We start from the raw sequence: 19906 nt of genomic DNA on the forward strand, positions 1-19906 counted from the left end.
ACACACCCAGCCCCGAGACACCAGGCAAGGTCATTTGATTCTAAACAATTGGTTTATTGATCATTACAGAATGTCCCTCTGGTGCTTCCTGCTCCTTTCCCCATTTCCCAACCATGATTCCCTTCTCCCTGCCCCCCTTCCCACTCTCAGTCCACAATAGAGACCCATATCAGAATAAAGATTATCGATCACATACATCATGAAAATTGTATTTTTTGCATCAACAGCAGTGCATTGCAAAATATAAATTTACTTCAGTGCCGTGCAAAAGCAGTGGGCCCGCCCCCTAGCTATATATATGTGTGTGCCCAAGACTTTTACACAGTAGATTCCCCTTTATACTATACATCTAGATTTCTCATGCAGTATAAAAGAGCTGAACATAAAGCAATTTCATAACATTTTTTCAAAAGTGTAGCTTTGAATTTGGCACACCAGGTTACTTTATTTATGTTTATACACCAGCACAGTACAATTGTAGGCCGATTAGCAACAAAGCCCTCTTGGAAGATTTTACAATGCAATGGTGAGCACAGTCAGTCATTTGATTTATTTGTGCTGTTTTTTTACACTACTGTTTAGCCTTAAATAATAGAATTACGGTGTAGAGCACTGTTATTTAAAGAGACCAGGGTAAGGAAGTGACATAGTTTGTCAATGTTTTTTAGGGGTTTATATGTAGAGTACCTGAGTGTATTGTATGGTAAAGTTTTGAATCAGTGCCCTTACAACTCACTGAACACAAAAATAGCTAGTCTTAGAACAGCTTCATTGTCAGATTGTCATACAATTCCATCTAATTCATTAATCCCCCTCAGAGAGTGAAATCTGCCATCTTTAGCCAGTTTGATCCATATACAACTCCAAACTCGGTGTAATTGATGTTAACCGTGTCTTCAGTTCAGAGTAAATAGGGATGCACAATAAATAAGGGTATTACCAGCGATGTCCACTCCACAGTTAACACCCTACGCTTTAGGAATTAATATCTGGTACGGCATGACATTGTTCAAAAATGTATACAACTTTCATTTGCTTTCAACTCTTCAAGTACTTTCAAAATGAATCAGGTTTCAAATATTAATCTTCCATGGAACGCCCTATAAAAAATAGCCCTATCAGGGTCATTGCACTAAATAAACACACTGGGGGAAAAATCATTTAATAAATCAATTAAATTATCAGCATTATTTGAAAACAAATATAATAAATGCAGGAAGGACAAAAACTGGAAGCTTTTTGTCTGCTAAGATAAAATATACCAGCTCCCAAAGTTCACTGCAACTCTACCAGGGAAGCAAGCACTTCCATATACTTATTAATAAAATGTGACTAGCTACTACTTATAATAATGTAGTATGATGCTTTATAAATAGCTGATCTTCCATGGTGTTATATCACCCACAGTATGAGATACTGTTTGCAACTGTTTATAACAGCTTTTAAAATAACAAAAAATATTACGACTGATTAGGAAACAAATCATATTTTCATATCCCTACATACAGAACTAGAATAATAGGACCTTAAATGCTCTAGCTACATTGGTACAGAAGTTAGCAGCTCTTACCTCCAGATTCTGTTTTCTTTGTTTCTGGAGTGTGTTGGTAAAGGCTCATCAATGCCCAACATTGCATAAACACAATATTCTAAATGTCGATTGATCTAGCTGTGATACTTTCATGGGTAGCAATGGACATTGTGCAAAAATACTCAGCTTTCAGAAATATTTAAAATATTCAATTGAAACTGCAAAGTCAACAGGGAATATTTCTATCGCCATATTACTATTCAGATATTTTTGACTGTCGCAATAAGGTCAGTTAGTCTGAGAGTCTAGAGATCCCTGGAATAACAGTTAGCAATATTTCTACAAGTGAATTGGTTGAATGACCAAAGAAAATTATTCCACATTAAGAACATTATAATTGGACAAAACAGATCCAATCGGATATGAAAATGCTGGAAGTAATTAACAGATCAGACAGCTCCTCTGGAGAGTAAAACAGTGTTGATGTTTCAGCTTGACCTGCTGAGTCTGCTGCAATTTCATATTTTGTGACATTCAAAATGAGACTTTTAAAGACCAATAGAACAGTGAACTTGGCAATTCTGGGAACATATCCTTTGAAATGGCAGGGAGAACAGAGAAAAACAAAAGGTATAAATGGCCACATGTCAAACGATAACAATTAAAAATGTAAATCATACACAATGATTATATTCCTAATTGTGAACGAACCATAGGAAATCTTACCTAGAAACTGAAGTGCACTACAAAAACTATTAGTGAAACCACTATAAATCCATTCAAAAAAGGAGCTCATATCCGGGTCTTACGAAATCTGAAAATCAAAAAGAAATGCAATAGTGATTTAGAGAGCATAATGGTATAATAATGAACGTTGCGGCAGGGAATCAAACAATATTCCAGATTTTGAAAAGCGAACTAGAGTATTTAAAATGTTTGTTCTAAAACAGGAAAAAGCATTTTCTTAGAGATGTTTTGCTCAGATACATGTGTTTTCATCCATGTATATATGCTACAATCATTCCTATTTCTAGTTAACTACAACCATTGACCATTGTTCTGAATACCCGTTTTCTATTTTGTATACTTTCTTCAACATTTCCTTAATGTTGTCATGTAGATATTAAGCTCCGTATTGCTTAGTTCATTAAAAATACTGGAATAGGCATGTGGCCAATCAAACTCCTCTATTCCAACATACCAGAGTACTGATCGCCATTTACACTTTTAAATCATTCCTAAAAACCTGAATGTATTCATCTTTAAGTTTAATCTCAGAATGAACAGCTGTCAGTAGATACATTCCAGCTAACAATGAGCAAAACCAATGGAGATGTATGGTTTGAGACTTCGACAAGGCAGCTGAGACAGGATAATGCACGGTTCCAGACTGTGTGTCAGTTTAGTTTGGACCACTAGGAACAATTAGAATAAAACTTGCCTGGAAATTAATCAGGAACATCAGAAATGGACTTGGGAATGAGGATTTGAGAATGGGCAATATGCTCAAGGACTTTAGAAAAAAGGGAATTTTGGACATGGCAGTGGTTTTCAGAAAGTAAGACTTAGGAAAGGCTTTTTAAAGATGCTAATGGAAAATCTGGAACAGATCAGTACCAAAGGAGAGAGAACCACTCAGTCTATAATAAACTCTCTCCATTAACCCAGCTACATGAAGCATGGGTTCATGAGGAAGAGGCAATTATAGTTAGGATAACTTCAAAGAGAATATTAAGGTACAGCAAGCCCGGGGGGCAGAATCAGAAATGAATCTGGAGAAGCATCAGAAACTGTGTCTACTCGATTTAGTATTCCCATTATAACCCAAGTTTGGTTGTCAGCCCTCATCTGGAATCCTGTTGCTACTTTGACACAGGAATGCTCGAGTCACATTGTCCTAATCCCAATCAATAAAAGTCACGGGATTGATTCTCCCACTTTGGTACTGAGGGAGCTCCGCTGCACTGTGGAAGAGGCAGAACTATTGATCAGAATCACCATTCACATATTCTTTCCCTTACTCTTAACGCAGTGGTGAATTCTGAATATGGCTTGTTTGGTCCAATTATGACAACTGGTTATTTTTTATTGCTTTTCCAAAATGTCACTGCCTTTTTCTAGCCTCATGATGGGAGTTTGGCATTGTGCTGCCATTCTAGCTCAGGTAACAAGGACAGGTAGATAAATCTGAACTTCTAATGTGTATTGCTTTGTATCCTTTAGCAAAGTAAAAGTAGATATGCTGACATACACTCTTGAAACTCTGTTCTGAGAACACTGACAGAAGATGATGAAAAGATGCTCTTAAAGCCTCTTCAAAAAAAGTCCAATATCCTCAATGAATCCTGTGTCTATTCAAGGTGGAGGAGGATGGCACTGAGAGAGTTGAGCCATGTGTTGGGTGCAGGGAGACACTCAGCAGTACTGTTTGGAAGGAGTACAGCAACTCAAACTACCTGCCATGATTGTGAAGAACTTACTGCCTTTTCTGTAGAAGGTGGTGGTATTTTTACATTTTGCATCAGTCACCTCAGAATGCAGAGAAATGGAATGGAAGCAAGCCAAATCAATCCCAAACAGCCACCTAATAAAAATCTGTATACCCAAATGTACATGAAGATTATGAATTAAAATTACATTTAATGCCCAAGGGTTGGTCTCTTGTGCTTATCCCATTTGAGATTTGATACCAGCAGACTGTTAATTCACAACTAGACCCTTGCATACACAGCAACGATGTGACAAAATGCTTTGGCTTATAAAAACTTCTACCGAGTATCTCAATAAGCAAGATCTTAAAGAACATCACAATGAATTGATCTCCAAGGGAGGAGGTGCCCCCAAGCTGTGTGAAACCGGTTAACGTCTCCTCCCCAATACTAGTTTATGATCCTTCAGAAGGGGTGTGGAGATGTTGGGCAAATATAGCACTGGATCCAGTTGCGAAGGCTGCCATAAACTCAGCCAGAGAGACAGAATATTGTAATGTCTGCACAGCATCAGCTTCTACACATTATTGTAATATAATGTGAAAAATGTTCACGTAGGTAAAAATCGGTGTGGGAAGTTCAGATTCAAATTTATTTATCTGTATATTGAAACATAGTGAAATGCACCGTTTGCCTTAGCAACCAACACACCAAAGGATGTGGGGACACCCTGCACGTGTTGCCACACATTCTGGTGTAAGCACAGAATGCCCACGATGCTCAGCAAAACAACATAAAATACAACAAGTGACAAAGTGATATTAGTAAAACAAGCCCTGTTCTACCTTCCCAATGCACATCCAGTCCTCTAACCCTAGGAGACCACCTCCAGTGGTCTCGCAGAGTCACAGACAAATAACACTTATTAATTAGCCCTCACATACATTAGCATCTAATTAACTTTAAACAATAACAAATACTGTACAACTGCAAATTTGTTGATACTTCCAATCTTGCTAGTTCCACTTTTGAAGAAAGCTACACAACAATATTTTTATTCCATCATCATTTAGCTGGTCAGAATTGATAACAGGTAAAGCTGGTAACTTTTCTATTATGATAAGCTCCTGCACAAATTAAATCCTGCATTACATTAGTAACTCAACTGATTTTGTATTTATATCTGGCATTCTCGATTTAATTAAGCAAACAGCACATGTTGTGAGACTTCTAAATAAACAGACTTTCTGGGAGGGTGCCAAACTCTGATACAGTGACAGCCACCAATATAATTAACATGCTCACCATCTCTTAATAAATGTGTAGTAGTGCTATCTTGAGTCATGTAAAATGTAAAGATGTCAATCTTTTGGATAATTACATGTGCCAGCCATAATCATGGGCAAAGCACATAACCAATCTTAATCACAGCTGCTATTTAAAGTGGCTCTAGCTTCTGATCAAGCTCATCTTATCAAGAAAGTACAAGTTTTGAAATGTCTTGACTACAACAACCAGTTGATCTATAAAACACCGAAGTTCCCTCTTTGGCCTTACATGATTGATACCCAATAAAATCTCACACATTGGAAACCAACTTTCACATCTTCAGTTTTTGAAGAGAAGTCAACTAATTCGCAGAAAATCAAAGAACGGAGAACAGACAATGATGAAGCCAGTAGGCAACTCAGTTATACAATTCCAGAATGGAAGTTGGATATGCATGATCAATTTTCATTGAAAGAGCTCGCTAGTTGATCTGATTTTCAGAAACCCACTCAAACTTCCAGGATCAATGGGATCAAATTTACTACTGCATCAAATGACATGGATGTCTACTACAGTACACGAAATAACTAAGAAAGACCAAAGACCAACATAGAAATTGTAGGTGACAGTTTGCTTGTGATGAAAATCCATAATAAAGACAAACTGAGGATGTACTTTTCAATTCAGCTTTAAATTTCAGCACAGGCCAAGTTGAACTTATTCCTCACACACCAAAAGTAAATGTCATTGGGAATGTGATCAAAAATACATAAAATGAAGTATTCTTGCAAAACTAGAACAAAAGTAGCTGTTTCAAATGTGATCTGACCCTGTGCATAGAAATCCGCCACCATACTAAAACTACAGCTCCCCCCATCTCCTGCTTTTTGTTTGCTGAATCAATGACGGCTGCCAGTGGAAGATTTTCATGTAATTTCTATTTCAGCAAAATAATTGCTCTTCTAAGGACGGAATAAAAGAGGTCACAACCCCATAGCGATTTGCCAAAATACAGTACTTCAACTGATATTCAATAAAATTAACTTGCTATTTCATCACAATGAATAATGTAACAAAGCATCGAAACTTTAACTTCAACTACAATTCCAGCAAACAATCTGGACCCAAATACCTGCCAGTTAATGGCACTGGGCACTGCCACTGTACACTGTGAAGCATATGAATGCTCACTTTTTCAGTTCCCACTCAGAAAGCACCTTGACTTTACTTGGCACAAGAGTGGTCAAGGTAAGAATTCACCCAGTTGGGAGGAACATGCAAGTTGTCACATCTTCAAAGGTATTACTTCTATAAAAGGGCTAAGGCAAATCCACCAATGTTGTGGTTGAAGTTGGAAAACAATACAAACTTGATGAGTCTCCTTCCTTTATAAATTTTTTCAGCTGTTTAAGGATGGTTACACAGTCACAACATCAGTGTCTCACCAAATTGCTATTATTCAAGAGTGAGCTAGTTTTCCAAGTTGACCGATCAAAAAATAACTTTTGATCATAAAAACAAGCAACTTCAGAGATATCCTTTGTAGATCTCCTTGACCAATTACTGAATCTGTCTGTACTTCCCTCCTCAAAACTAATATGCGTGCATGTAACTAAATTGTTTTGGGTAGAAGCACAACTCATATCTTGCCCCATGATTTTTATGTTAATACCTAACCATTACCTTCTCATTATTAATTGCTGGGCTGCAAAATTAGAGTTAACTTTGTAGAACCCGCAACAGTTAGCACTACCTTAATCCAATTCTGCTGCAATGCACAACTTCCTTACCCAAGGGAAAAAAAGCTCTTAACCTTTCGGTGTGAAAAACTGATCACTGTAAAGCTGGACCATTGTCACAAGCGGATGTGTGAACAGATTCCACTGGAAGGAGGCAAAGAGGCCTCAAAGAATGAGGTGCATAACCTTCGTACAGACACATTCTTGTGGCTTTCCTCATTGAATCCTACACTACAATTTCATTCCTCAGCCTCACCAATTCTTCTAATTCTCATTAAAATCCACCTTTTAAATCAATCCTTTAGCTACCACTCCCAGAGCTTTTGCCAACACCTCAACATCCATTTTGTACTCCTATGAAACACCTTGGGATGTTTGTGTTAAAGATGCAGAGTAAAGTTCAAGTTCATTTTCACCTGACTGCACATATATACAGACAGACGAAACAACATTCCTTCGAACAACACATTGATTACACATAGTACATAGAATAGTTTGATTTGGTCAGGTTCAGTCTCTTGAAACAACAGTAAGGTCTTAACTGGAGTATTGTTATCACTGCTGGTCACCGCACTTTTTGAAGGACACAAAGATCAGAGGGTGTGGAAGAGTTACTTGTTGCAGGGATGAGGGACCTTGGCTGAAAGGTTACACTACAAAAGACTAGGTAATTTTCCTCAGAGCAAGGTAGACTGAAGGGAGATTTAATGAAAGTGTCTTCAAATTATAGCAGCGCTAAAATCACGACACGGAGTCGGTAACTGCAGTTGAAGGACAAACTTTATTCGAAATCCCCAGCCTCACTTTTAAGCCTCCCTCAACCTGCCCCACGTGGCGCAGAGGCTCCAAAGCTCTGTGCTCACAAATCCCCGCAGGCTATCTCCCTTAGCCGGAACGCTGGCTAATTGTGAGCCGGTTCAGATGTGCCAGGAAATGGGTCGCCACATAACCCCCCCCCCTCCAGAACTGGCGATACACCCCCCAATGTCCACAGTCTGGACCGGAACCTGCTTGGGAGGTCGGCCTCTGCACCAAGGTGCCGGAAACTCGACCGGTTGCGCCAGGTCCATATGGGCCGGTTTGAGTCGGTCCACCGTGAAAACCTCCTCTCTCCCCCCAACATCCAGCACGAACGTGGACCCGTTGTTCCGGAGCACCGTAAATGGCCCCTTGTAGGGCCGTTGCAGCGGTGGCCGATGCCCGCCCCTTCGTACAAACACAAACTTACAGTTCTGCAAGTCTTTGGGTATGCAGGTCGGGTTCAGCCCGTGCTGCGAAGCGGGTATGGGGGCCAGGTTACCGAGCTTCTCGCGTAGTCTGCCCAGGACTGCTGCGGGATCTTCCTCTTGCCCCCGTGGGGCTCCAGGACCTCCCCATAGGCCCAGGTGAGAGGACCCTACTCTGTGACGTCGCCACCGGCCAGCCCCGTCCCGAAGTCCCGACAGCCTGGCGGCGCCGTGTTTTCGACTCCATTCATAACTTAAATAACTTTCCAAGAGTCCAGATACAGAGATTCAAAGCACTGGGCAAATAAGCCAGGGCAAAATCATGTTTATAAGACATAGGAGCAGAATTAGGCCATTTGGCCCATCGTCTGCTCCACCATTCAATCATGGCTGATCCTTTTTTCCCTTCCTCAGCCCCACTCCCTGCCTTCTTCACGTAACCTTTGATGCAGTGTCCAATCAAAAACCTATCAAACTCAGCATTAAATACACCCAACGACCTGGCCTCCACAATTCCCTGTGGTAATAAATTCCACAAATAGTCCACCCTCTGGATGAAGGAATTTCTCTGCATCTCTATTTTAAATGGACACCCCTCTATCCTGAGGCTGTGCCCTCTTGTTCTTGACTTCTCCACCACAGGAAACATCCTTTCCACATCTACTCTGTCAAGGCCATTCAACATTTGAAAGATTTCAATGAAATTCACCCTCATTCTTCTAAATCCCGGTGTGTACAGACCCAGAGCTATCAAATGTTCCTCTTATGAAAACCCTTTCATTCCCAGAATCATCCTTGTGGACCTCCTCCGAACCCTTTGCAATGCCAGCTCACCTTTTCTTAGATGAGGAGCACAAAACTGTTCACAATACTCAAGGTAGTGCCTTACAAAGCCTCAACATCACATCAATTCAAGACCTCTTGAAATGAATGCTAACATTGTATTTGCCTTCCTTACCACCAACTCTACGTGGAAGTTTTAGAGTGTTCTGCCCAAGGACTCCCAAGTCCCTTTTGCATCTCAGATTTTTGGATTTTCTCCCTGTTTATTCTCCCCATCTGCACATTTATTTCTAGTATCAAAGTGCATGACCATGCATTTTCCAACATTGTATTTCATTTGCCACTTTATACCCAATGAGTGGCTACAGTGTGGAATTTGCTTCACCAGGACTTGGAAGTAGCATTTTTGATAGGAACTGGAAGGATCATAGCTGAGAAATGGCGAGGAGGAAGGAGAAGGACTGAATTGGTTGCTCCTTAAGCAGTCGGCACAGAATGGCCTCCTTCTGTATTGTAAAGATTTTATGACTCCAAATAAATCTATTGAACAATTGACATTTGGGTCATCTTGGACAATGTCTCCCATCCACTCCATAATGTACTGGTTAGGCATAGGAGTACATTCAGCCAGAGACTCATTCCACCGAGATGCAACACTGAGCGTCATAGGAAGTCATTCCTACCTGTGGCCATCAAACTTTACAACTCCTCCCTCGGAGTGTCAGACATCCTGAGCCAATAGGCTGGTCCTGGACTTATTTCCACCTGACATAATTTACTTATTATTATTTATTTATGGTTTTATATTGCTATATTTCTGCACTATTCTTGGTTGGTGCAACTGTAATGAAACCCAATTTCCCTTGGGATCAATAAAATATGTCTGGGCTCAAATATCATGACTAAACAAGATTTAACCATCTGAAAACCTATCACTGTGCATTATCTATATAGAAAAATTAACCGCTATACTGTTAATTGAAATGATTGAGCAATGAGATTTTTATTACACAACTGAGAAGAAATCTATTTCATTAAAGAAACCAAAGGTCAACAACACGCACTCATGACAGATCACACATGCCAGGTAAATTCCTGGATTGCGCACACTGAATTAATCTGATATACTTGAACAGGCAAAACACATCTTTGCCAAACAGTTTACTGTTCAACTGCTCATCCTGAGACATTAGTGTGACTTGAGATGCATCCCAAAGGGAGATTCAATTACTTTGTTACTAAGAATTGGCTTCTGATGCAAGTACAGAGAATATTCTGACAAGATGCCATATATGAGCACAGAGTAGCTCTGAGGACGTATACCCACCCGTTCCTCACCTGCTTTCACATGTATACCCATCCATTCCTCATCTTATTTCACATAATTTGATTCAAAACTTATTCTTGGCCTCTTGCACTTTGATCAAAAACAAACTCTCAGATTTGCTTATTAAATGTGCAAAACGAAGAATAAATGAATAGTCTGGTGTAGAGCTGTGTGAAAAACCAGGTAAACAAGCTTCCATGAACTGCATCAGTTCATCTGTAAGCACGGGATTACAAATGGTTGTATGCACAGGTACGGTGAGGCAGTCAAACTCAAGGAGCATCACAACCAACTACAAACTTACCCTCACTAAACAGACTGGCATCAATCACTGAATAACTACAAAAAAAATTAATATTGAAAAAGCTATGAAGTTAACTGAAGGAAACAAGTCTGTAGGGACTCGGAATTAAAACAAATTGGGATGAGCCAAGAACAAAATCACACCCTTGGAAAAAGGGCATTCTTTTCTTTCAGGACATACTGACCATTTGATAGTGGATCATTAACTCTGAAAAAGTACAAATACTCTCTTTTGTCTATGCCTCACTAAAATGTCAACTGATGCCTTTCCCTGTGTGGCCAAAGGGGAAACAATACAATGCTGTTCATTCATCAAACTGTCTTTCAAAGACAGAGCGAAAAAAAACTTTCTGGAATGTATGTATCTGCATTCTTTTCGACCCTTATTCTACAATACAGTGACCCCACTGCATATAGCCTTGAAGATCTCTTGTTCGTTTACATCCACCTTTCAGTAAACCACAGTTGGCACCACCAGTCATTCCCAGAGTAAATCAGTCATTAATTGAAGACAAAAGAGACCCAAGAAACTCAGCCGCTGAAGCAACATCCGTGGAAGCAATACGTGTGAATGGCATTTCGCGACAAGGCCCTGCCTCAGAATATTAATTATTGTTTAATAATAATTAATAATTCAGAATCGTGTGTCATTACCAGTCAAAATTCATTAGTCATAACACTGACTTAACTGCATCCTACTCTTGAAAACTCTATCAACAACCAAACTTAAAAGCTGAAAAACCTGAAAACATTTGTTTGAATTAGCTAAATTGGCAGCTTCAACGACAATGCAAACGAATACCAGATTATAATTTAAATACCATTTTCCTGTAGATTTTACTGCACCTGCACAAGAAGCATCACAGCTGACAGCACATTGCTAAATTCTAGTAATCAAATGTAGTACCTGTTTTTCATATGTACTGGATCCCTGTCAGTATTCAAAGCAATTTGTAAAGAAGGACCAGAACACAACAGTAACAACGTAAACCGGGCAGCAAACCCCGAGGGGCCACGCAGAGAATCTGGCAAAAACCTAGATTTTACTTCTCATATCTTTGACAACAGAAAGGACAACGTAAGACATATTATCGCAAAGAGTTGTGATGAGACTGCACTTTCCACGAAATGAGGAAGGAGTAATCTGGAGTAAAAATAATCGCGACTACAAACCTTTGTATTAAATTGTGAACGGGAGTTCTTCACAAAAGAAACTCCCCGCTCCTTCTACTTATTTGATTGTACGAAGTCCAGGGAACAGAGACGGAAGCCGGGGAACGGGGGGGGGGGGGGACAGGACAGACACAAAAGGCCGGGGGGGGGGGGTCAAGGGCCCCGAAATGCCGGAGCGCTGGAGGCCCGGAGAAGCCGGCTCGGGAGGGCGGTGAAGGGAAAGGGCATACACTCCACCAGGTAAGGCGAGGCTGGAATGAACTCACCTGGAGAGTGACAATGGGAGGAAGCCGGGGCTCTGGGTCCGATGATCGGCTGTCTGAACTCGCCTAATGCCGCTCACAAACACCCCAGCGCCGTCAGAGCCACGACACAACAATGGCGACGGCTTCACTTCCGCTCCGTGCAACCGCGTAACAATTCCCACCCCGGTACTGTATGCCACGTCGCTCTCGGCTCGGCACAGTACGAAAGGGACAGGGCGATTACTCCCAGGCGAGACCCCGGCACGATTAAGAGTATATTGTCACAGATAGTATACCAGCACAATAACCCAAAGCCGCAGACATCCGAATCACTACTATTGGGCGGCTTCAATGCTGAGATTTCAGTAAACTATGTGATTTCTTCGAATGAAAACAAATGCTTCTTAATCACAATAAATTTGTGCGGGTTGCATTCTGCAACGTGTCTAGAAACATGAATACTTTGGAAAAATAGTTTTTGTGTTTTGGCAACGCGTATTGTATTATCTATTAAGCACCTAAGCGTGGAATCCATGGCAAGAATAACGAAAAAATACGAAATCAGCACAAATGCCAACATAAGGTACATAACCGTGGCATATTGCGAAAATGCATCTTTACGTTAAGGGATATTAGCATATTCCGAAAACCGTTCAATAAAGAATCCTTTCAGCAGAGTTGGGCAGGGAAACCCTTATTGCCACTGATAGCCGCGTACCTCCAAACGTTTTTTTTTACCTTGCAGTAATGACACTAATGAAAATTTGTTCTTAAAAATGCAAATAATCAAATTAATTATTGGTAGATATCAGCTCATATGCCAAACTGGCCTGAGTTTTAACTGTATTTGATGGCATTTTATCGGGACTGTTACCAATAAAATCACAGATATGTCAAAAGCGGGAGCAGATCACTGTGCGGGATACCCATCCTACATTTGATAATGTAAGTCAACCAATTCTGCTAAGTGCCGTGGCGGAGCAGAACGGACTATTTCCGCCCCTATGTTTTATGGTGATAGAGCGAAACCTAGCTTTGGTAAACTGGCTATAACGGTATTATGACATTAATATGACCAATTTGAAGCACTGCGGATATTTAGAGTCATAAAGTCATAGCGGTGTGAACGAACTCCATTTTAAGGTGGGAGACCACCGGACTAGACGTGCCTAGCATAGTATCTGATGAAGATCGCAGAGTTTGTCACCGAAACGTCGGTTAAAATCGATACCTGGACCCCGTTGGAAGTTTATTAGAAATAATATGAATTAAGAAATCTAAGAATTTAGGGCGAGGTTCACAGTTAGTAGAATGCTAGCAAAATTTAATTGAATCAATTTACTATAAGATGAAATAAAGTGACTCGTTCAATTTGCCCATTTTGGTCCCGAGTAACACGCGGGAGCAATGGTACGTGCCATCGGGTAGTCATCATCAAACACAACTGGGATCTGCTGAACTGGATGTGCAGTTCCCTTGCGAGTTTGGGATTGGAAAGCTAATCTTCCGCAATCCGTGTGTGACTTCATTCCAGTGAAAGAGCTCGGTTAAACGTCTGCGTCCTCAAGGTAAACAAGAGCGGTACACTCTATTTGATCTGGTGCCGTGTTTCGTTTCCTTCACCACACTTTAGGGTGTTGCGCCGGAAATGCCACGTGTACTGACTGCGCTTGCGCGGGCGGGAGGCAGTGGAGTTTCGATCCGAGCCGGTGTTGATCCGATCGGAAGCTGGTGGGTGGTGCGCGTGCGCGGCCTCCGTCTTTTTTTTGGGTGGTGGGGGGGGGGTGGGTTAGAGGGAGCGGAGGAACAGCGTCACAGTCGGGCGGCGCGCGGCCTTCCGAAGACAGCGTCACGATCGGGTGGAGCGCGCGGGGCCTTCGGGAAGGAGCGTCACCGCCGAGTCCGAGCTTCGCGGCCGCGGCCTGGGCCCTGAGAGCGCACCGGAGCTCCGGCGCTGCGTGGTGGAGGCATGTCGGGGGCGAGCGCCGGCTACAACAGCCCGCACCTCGCCAGGGCCGCGCGGCCTTGTCTGAACGGTGAGTGGCAGAGCAGCGGAAGGCATGGGCCTCCGGAGGCCCCGAGGATCGAGTTGCCGGCCTAATCCCGGGTCCCCGATGGCGATCTGGGACTGCACCCCCCGCCCCTGCGACTACTGGCCCGCGATCGCTGCTCGGTGCCCGCTGCGTTACTCTGTTTACGCCCAGCTCTCTGCCGACTCCTTCCGGGCACCGCACTTGGACCGGTTTGCCTTCTCCCTCCCCACAGTGTCTGAGTTGGTTTTATTTCCCCCTCCCCATACCTTCTCTTGATCGATCCGTCCCTCCCCAACAAGCAATCTCGGCCACAGCTTTCTGCCGGTCCTGTCAACGTGTCAGTACAGCTCGGTGACGTCCCGATTCCCTACCCCTCGTAGGTTTGCAGCCTTTCGCAATCGTTGAGCATTACCCTTGTTTTTCTTACACCAAATAAACCGTTGTTGGCAAGAGTCTTTACACATCTTCTGCGTTATTGATACCTGTCACTGGTTAGTGTTCGTGTTCCCAAGTGCTTTATGCTGTTTTGCAACGCCTCTGCCGCAATCTGTCTCATTATTTGAAACTGCCCCAGTTTCTTAAGTTCTGCAGTTCTCCAAAGCAGTCAACTTCCATTTTGAACGCTGGAGAAGAGATGTGAAGAGTAAGACTACTTTCCATGAACCTAAGAAGAATTTTTTTGAAGGTTCATGAAGTCTTTGGAGAGGATGAAAGTTCATTGCTTTCATCTTTACTCCATTTTGCTTTGCCTGATTATTTCTAGTTCTTTATTTCACTATATTGTACTTGCCATGAGGGTGCTTACTGACTAGAAGATTTTATATTGAACAACAATTTTTGTGATGCAGAGAAAACGAAAAATGCTGGAAAAGCTCAACAGGCTAAATTTTTTTTAAGGTTTCCAGCATCAGCATTTTTTTTATATTTAATTCTTTTGGATACTTCTGGGAAGGGAACGTTTGAAACTTAGAAATTCTACATCACAATATAACCATACAACAATTACAGCACGGAAACAGGCCATCTCAGCCCTTCTAGTCTGTGCAGAACGCTTACTCTCACCTAGTCCCACCGACCTGCACTCAGCCCATAACCCTCCATTCCTTTCCTGTCCATATAACTATCCCTATCTCAATACAGACCCTTTGGCCCACTAGGCTGTGCCAAACATGTCCTTACCTTAGTAATTACCTAGGGTTACCCATAGCCCTCTATTTTTCTAAGCTTCATGTACCTGTCCAGAAATCTCTTAAAAGACTCTTATCGAATCAGTTTGCTTTGTTCTTCTCTTCTCACCCAAAGTATGAGATTCTGCTGTTTAAAAGTTAATGCTGGCTTTTCAAAATTTTCTCAGACTGGGCACTTGATATAATAAATTTAACTCTAAATATACTCTCAATTTTAGATTCAAGCATGTTCTGTTATTTTATTTATATTTATGGATCATGTACAGAATCCTGCTGAAGATTCTCGGCCTGAAACGACAACTGTTTATTCCTCTCCACAGATGCTGCCTGACCTGATGAGTTCCTCAACATTTCCTACATTTCCAAAATCTCTTGTCTTGATTTATCATAATGTTTTGTTTAAATCACTTTGTGGTTTTCATTGTCATTAAAACCTCTTTTACTTTCTCCATTACATCTAAATTAACTGTTTGACTTTCACATTTGGGTGAACAAAATTTTACAGTCAGCCAAACATTGGAAAGAACAAAGTTATCAACCTAATCCTCTTCTGAAAGATATTGACCAGTTTCAGCATGTTCAGAACCTTCACGTCATAATGATACTTGTTGCCTTTTGCGCTGTTTCATTGCTAACACTTGCTTGTTTCTATCTCAAAATATCTGATTAGCATTGCATCAATGTTGCTTTTCATCTCTGCCTCTTGTCTCCTGCTTTGATAGTTCGAATGCAATTTTTAAAAAATGGGGGTTGGGGGAGGAAAAGCTGTGGAAAGATAAGTTAGTATTCCAGGTCCAAATGATCATCCATCAGATGCTGACTTCCCTAAATGTTGAAAAGTATTCTTTAAGCTTGACAGCACTTTAATAAATGTAAAGAATTAAGAATACAGTATTTTACTTTTGTTTGCCTGATATGAGCACTCAATCTAAATGGCTTCCTTTGCTACCATTTTATTTGCTGTTTACACAAGAGGCGCGGGTGTAACCTTAGGTTAAGATGTTATTCAAAACTTAGCAACCGAGAGTACAGCATTCAGTTACAGTCTTATCATCATCTTGGATGATGAGAGCATCACTGTGCAATGGGATTAGAATCTATATATCCGAAATCACAGGTTTCACTAATCTTTAGGATTAGCGCATGTATGTCCCTCAGACACTCACATTTTTAGAAAGGGATTTTTGAAATTACTGTTGGAACTTAGTGAAAAGTCTGAAGATCATGACTCTGTTTCTCCATTGATTTTAGTCTCACCTGTTGGTTCCTAGCAAATATCAAATTGTATAAGTTTCCTGTGCTGTATCTCCAGGTGGAAGAATTTGCATGACTTCTATTTGTAGATCACCATGGAACTTTGTGAAAATGTCCTAAGGACTTTCATGCAAACATTACCAACCCAGAATATGCAACACTTGTTTCCAGAAAATCTCGTTATATCTTAATGCAAATGTAATTTAAGATGGCGCCGGTATCTGGCGACTCTGCACGTCCTCTCCTGAGCAAACTGCCCTCTACACTATCCTATACCCAAGAAACCCTTCTAAACCTCCAATTTGCTACATCTAGCGAGATCAACAACACCCTGGTGAAGCTACTGACCCAGCTGGAGATCAACGTGCCAGAGTTGCTTCTTCAACTCTGGACCACGCCTGGACCCGATCAGCGAGGCCCGGTCTTTTGGTGGCTATCTACAGCTGCCAGAAGTGAGGCTTTCGCGCCTGTGACTCGGTTCACGGTCTTGTTTCAGCCGGCAGCCCTGTCCTCCAGGATTAAGTGCCGGCTTCGGGGCCCGACATGATCGATAGCCCAGGCCCCGACAGTTGGAAGCGGCAGCGGAGCCACCCCCGTCACTTGGCCCGACGTGGAGCGCCCAACGACATGACCCACCGATCAATCCCCGCGGGACACGTTCACCAACATCAAAGAGCGGCCAACAACACACTGCATTGATGGAAAACTGGAAAGATGCACAAATTACCGAGGAAGCATGGGAAAAGAGCTGGGCTGCTGGTCAGATTGAAGTGGAGGGGCTTTAGGGTCCCTCTGCCCACCATCCTACTAGCTAATGTGCAAGCCATAGAGAATAAGGTGGATGATCTCACCTACTGCAGGGAGATGCAGAACTGCTGTGTATTCTGTTTCACCGAGACCTGGCTCTCCCCTGCCACCCCCTACTGTGCCATCCGACCAGAGGGATTTTCGATCCATCGGATGGACCGCATGGCATCTTCAGGCAAGACGAAAGGAAGTGGTGTCTACCTACTGATCAACACTGCGTGGTGCTCGGACACAGTGGCACTGACAAGCTCCTGCACTCCAGACCTGGAACATCTGTCAGTGAAATGTTGTCCCTATTATCTGCCACGGGAATTCACCTTGGTTATACTGACAGAGGTCTACATCCCCCCCAGGCGGACGTGGAGTGTGCTGTGAATACACTGTATGCCAACATCAGAAACTTGAGACCAGGTATCCAGAGGCTTTGCTCATTACAGCCGGGGACTTTAACCAGGCCAACCTCAGAAAGGTGCTGCCAAAGTTATACCAACCTGTTTCACTGTTCCACTAGAGGCCTGAATCTACTTGACCACTGCTACACAGCAGTCAAGGATGCCTACCTGAAGATAAATCCAAGGAAGGCAACGGACCCAGATGGCGTCCCAGGACGGGTTCTCCGGGCCTGTGCAAGCGAGCTAGCTGGAGTGTTCACTGATATCTTCAACTGCTCCCTGCTTCAGTCTAAGATCCCCTCTTGTTTTAAGAAGTCAACGATAATCCCGGTGCCAAAGAAAGGCAAGGTGGCGTGCCTGAATGACTATCGACCTGTGGCTCTGACATCAATTCCTATGAAGTGCTTCGAGCGATTGGTTATGGCACTCATCAACCATAGCCCTACCAGTCAACCTCGACGCTTTGCAATTTGCTTACCGGTGCAACAGGTCAATGTTAGATGCCATCTCTCTGGCACTACATTCCTCCTTAGAACACCTGAAGAATAAAGACGCATATGTAAGGCTCCTTTTCATTGACTACAGCTCTGCCTTTAATACCATAATTCCAAATAAACTGATTCCTAAGCTCCCGAACTTGGGTCTTAGCATTCAGATCTGCAGCTGGATTTTCAGCTTCCTCACAGACAGGACGCAGGCTGTAAAAATATGGGACAAGTTCTCCTCTACAATCACTCTGAGCACCGGTGTCCCACAAGGCTGTGTACTCAGTCCCCTGCTGTACACCCATGATTGTGTAGCCAAGTTTCCATCGAACTCAATATATAAGTTTGCTGATGACACCACAATTGTAGGCCGTATCTTGGGTAATGATGAGTCGGAGTACAGAGAGGAAATTAAAAACCTGGTGGCATGGTACGAAGACAATAACCTATCCCTCAACGTCAGCAAGACGAAGGAATTGGTTGTTGACTTCAGAAGGAGTAGCGGACCGCACAACCCCATCTACATCGGTGGTGTGCAGGTGGGACAGGTCAAAAGCTTTAAGTTCCTCGGTGTGAATATCACAAATGACCTGACTTGTCTAACCAAGCAGAGTCCACTGCCAAGAAGGCCCACCAGCGCCTTTACTTCCTGAGAAAGCTGAAGAAATTTGGCCTGTCCCCTAAAACCCTCACTAATTTTTATAGATGCACCATAGAAAGCATTCTTCTAGGGTGCATCACAACCTGGTATGGAAGTTGTCCTGTAGACCGGAAGAAGCTGCAGAAGATCGTGAACGTAGCCCAGCACATCACACAAACCAATCTTCCATCCTTGGACTCACTTTACACCGCACGCTGTTGGAGCAGTGCTACTAGGATAATCAAGGACACGACCCACCCAGCCAACACACTTTTTGTCCTTCTTCTCTCCAGGAGAAGGTTCAGGAGCTTGAAGATTCATACGGCCAGATTTGGAAACAGCTTCTTTCCAACTGTGATAAGACTGCTGTACGGATCTGGGCCGTACCTTCCAAATATCCGGACCTGACTTGCACTACCTTACTTTCCCTTTTCTATTTTCTAATTATGATTTATAATTTAAATTTTTATTATATTTACTTCGATTTGTATTCCAGGGAACACAAAGCGCAGAATCAAATATCACTATGATGATTGTCACCAAACAATTGATACTAGAGTGTACAATAAAGTAAAGTATCTTTAAATAGCTGTTTCCAATTTACTTAAGTGTTAGCTTGCTTGAGGAAAGTTGAGATAAAATCCCATGGAATTATTTAAAAAGGGAAATTAAAACTTTTGATGTTAGGCCAAAAATAGATTATTTGATTTATATTTAACGTTATCAGCTGTGTACTGTGCTCAGTTCAAATTGACTGTTATATAATGCATTTACACCAAAGAAAAGAAGTCTTGGTAATAGTGATCCAATCACAAGCAAGAAAATCAAAGCAGCATACACAAAATGCTGGCAGAACTCAGCAAGCCAGGCAGCATCTAAGGAAAGGAAATGCTTCAGTCCAGATAAAGGGCCTCAGCCAGAAGCATTGACTGTACACTTCCATAGATGCTATCTGGCCTGCTTAGTTCCTCCAGTATTTTGTGTGTATTGCTTGTAATAGTGATGGGAGTGAGGCCATTTCTAGTGTCCTGTTTGCTCTCATTGTAATTTGGAAGAAAATATTTCCCTTAGATTAAAACACAA

General features: G+C 42.1%; 2 protein-coding genes across 5 annotated transcripts in view; one reads left to right on the forward strand and one right to left on the reverse strand.

Annotated features, from left to right (window-relative positions):
- sar1b (secretion associated, Ras related GTPase 1B) overlaps positions 1-14443 on the reverse strand; it is a 29131-nt gene extending 14688 nt beyond the window's left edge. Inside the window, exons 1-2 of one of the 3 annotated variants that reach the window (XM_059990650.1) lie at positions 14325-14443; positions 2258-2345 (exon numbers count right to left, since the gene is read on the reverse strand). In XM_059990650.1, the coding sequence (XP_059846633.1) occupies positions 2258-2327 (70 nt within the window). In that variant the 5' untranslated portion in view covers positions 2328-2345; positions 14325-14443. Of the gene's footprint in view, positions 1-2257; positions 2346-11780; positions 11813-12046; positions 12203-14324 lie in introns of those variants that run through there. The other 2 variants (XM_059990649.1, XM_059990651.1) reach the window with 2 other exon arrangements.
- The window catches only part of LOC132405654 (protein transport protein Sec24A-like), a 71674-nt gene continuing 65451 nt past the window's right edge, over positions 13684-19906 (forward strand). Inside the window, exon 1 of one of the 2 annotated variants that reach the window (XM_059990648.1) lies at positions 13684-13756. Coding sequence is in view for 1 of the 2 variants with exons in the window: in XM_059990647.1 (XP_059846630.1) it covers positions 13995-14061 (67 nt within the window). In the remaining variant the exon portion in view is untranslated. Of the gene's footprint in view, positions 13757-13817; positions 14062-19906 lie in introns of those variants that run through there. The other variant, XM_059990647.1, reaches the window with a different exon arrangement.

Source organism: Hypanus sabinus, chromosome 15 (genome assembly GCF_030144855.1).
Source record: "Hypanus sabinus isolate sHypSab1 chromosome 15, sHypSab1.hap1, whole genome shotgun sequence".
Taxonomy (NCBI): domain Eukaryota; kingdom Metazoa; phylum Chordata; class Chondrichthyes; order Myliobatiformes; family Dasyatidae; genus Hypanus; species Hypanus sabinus.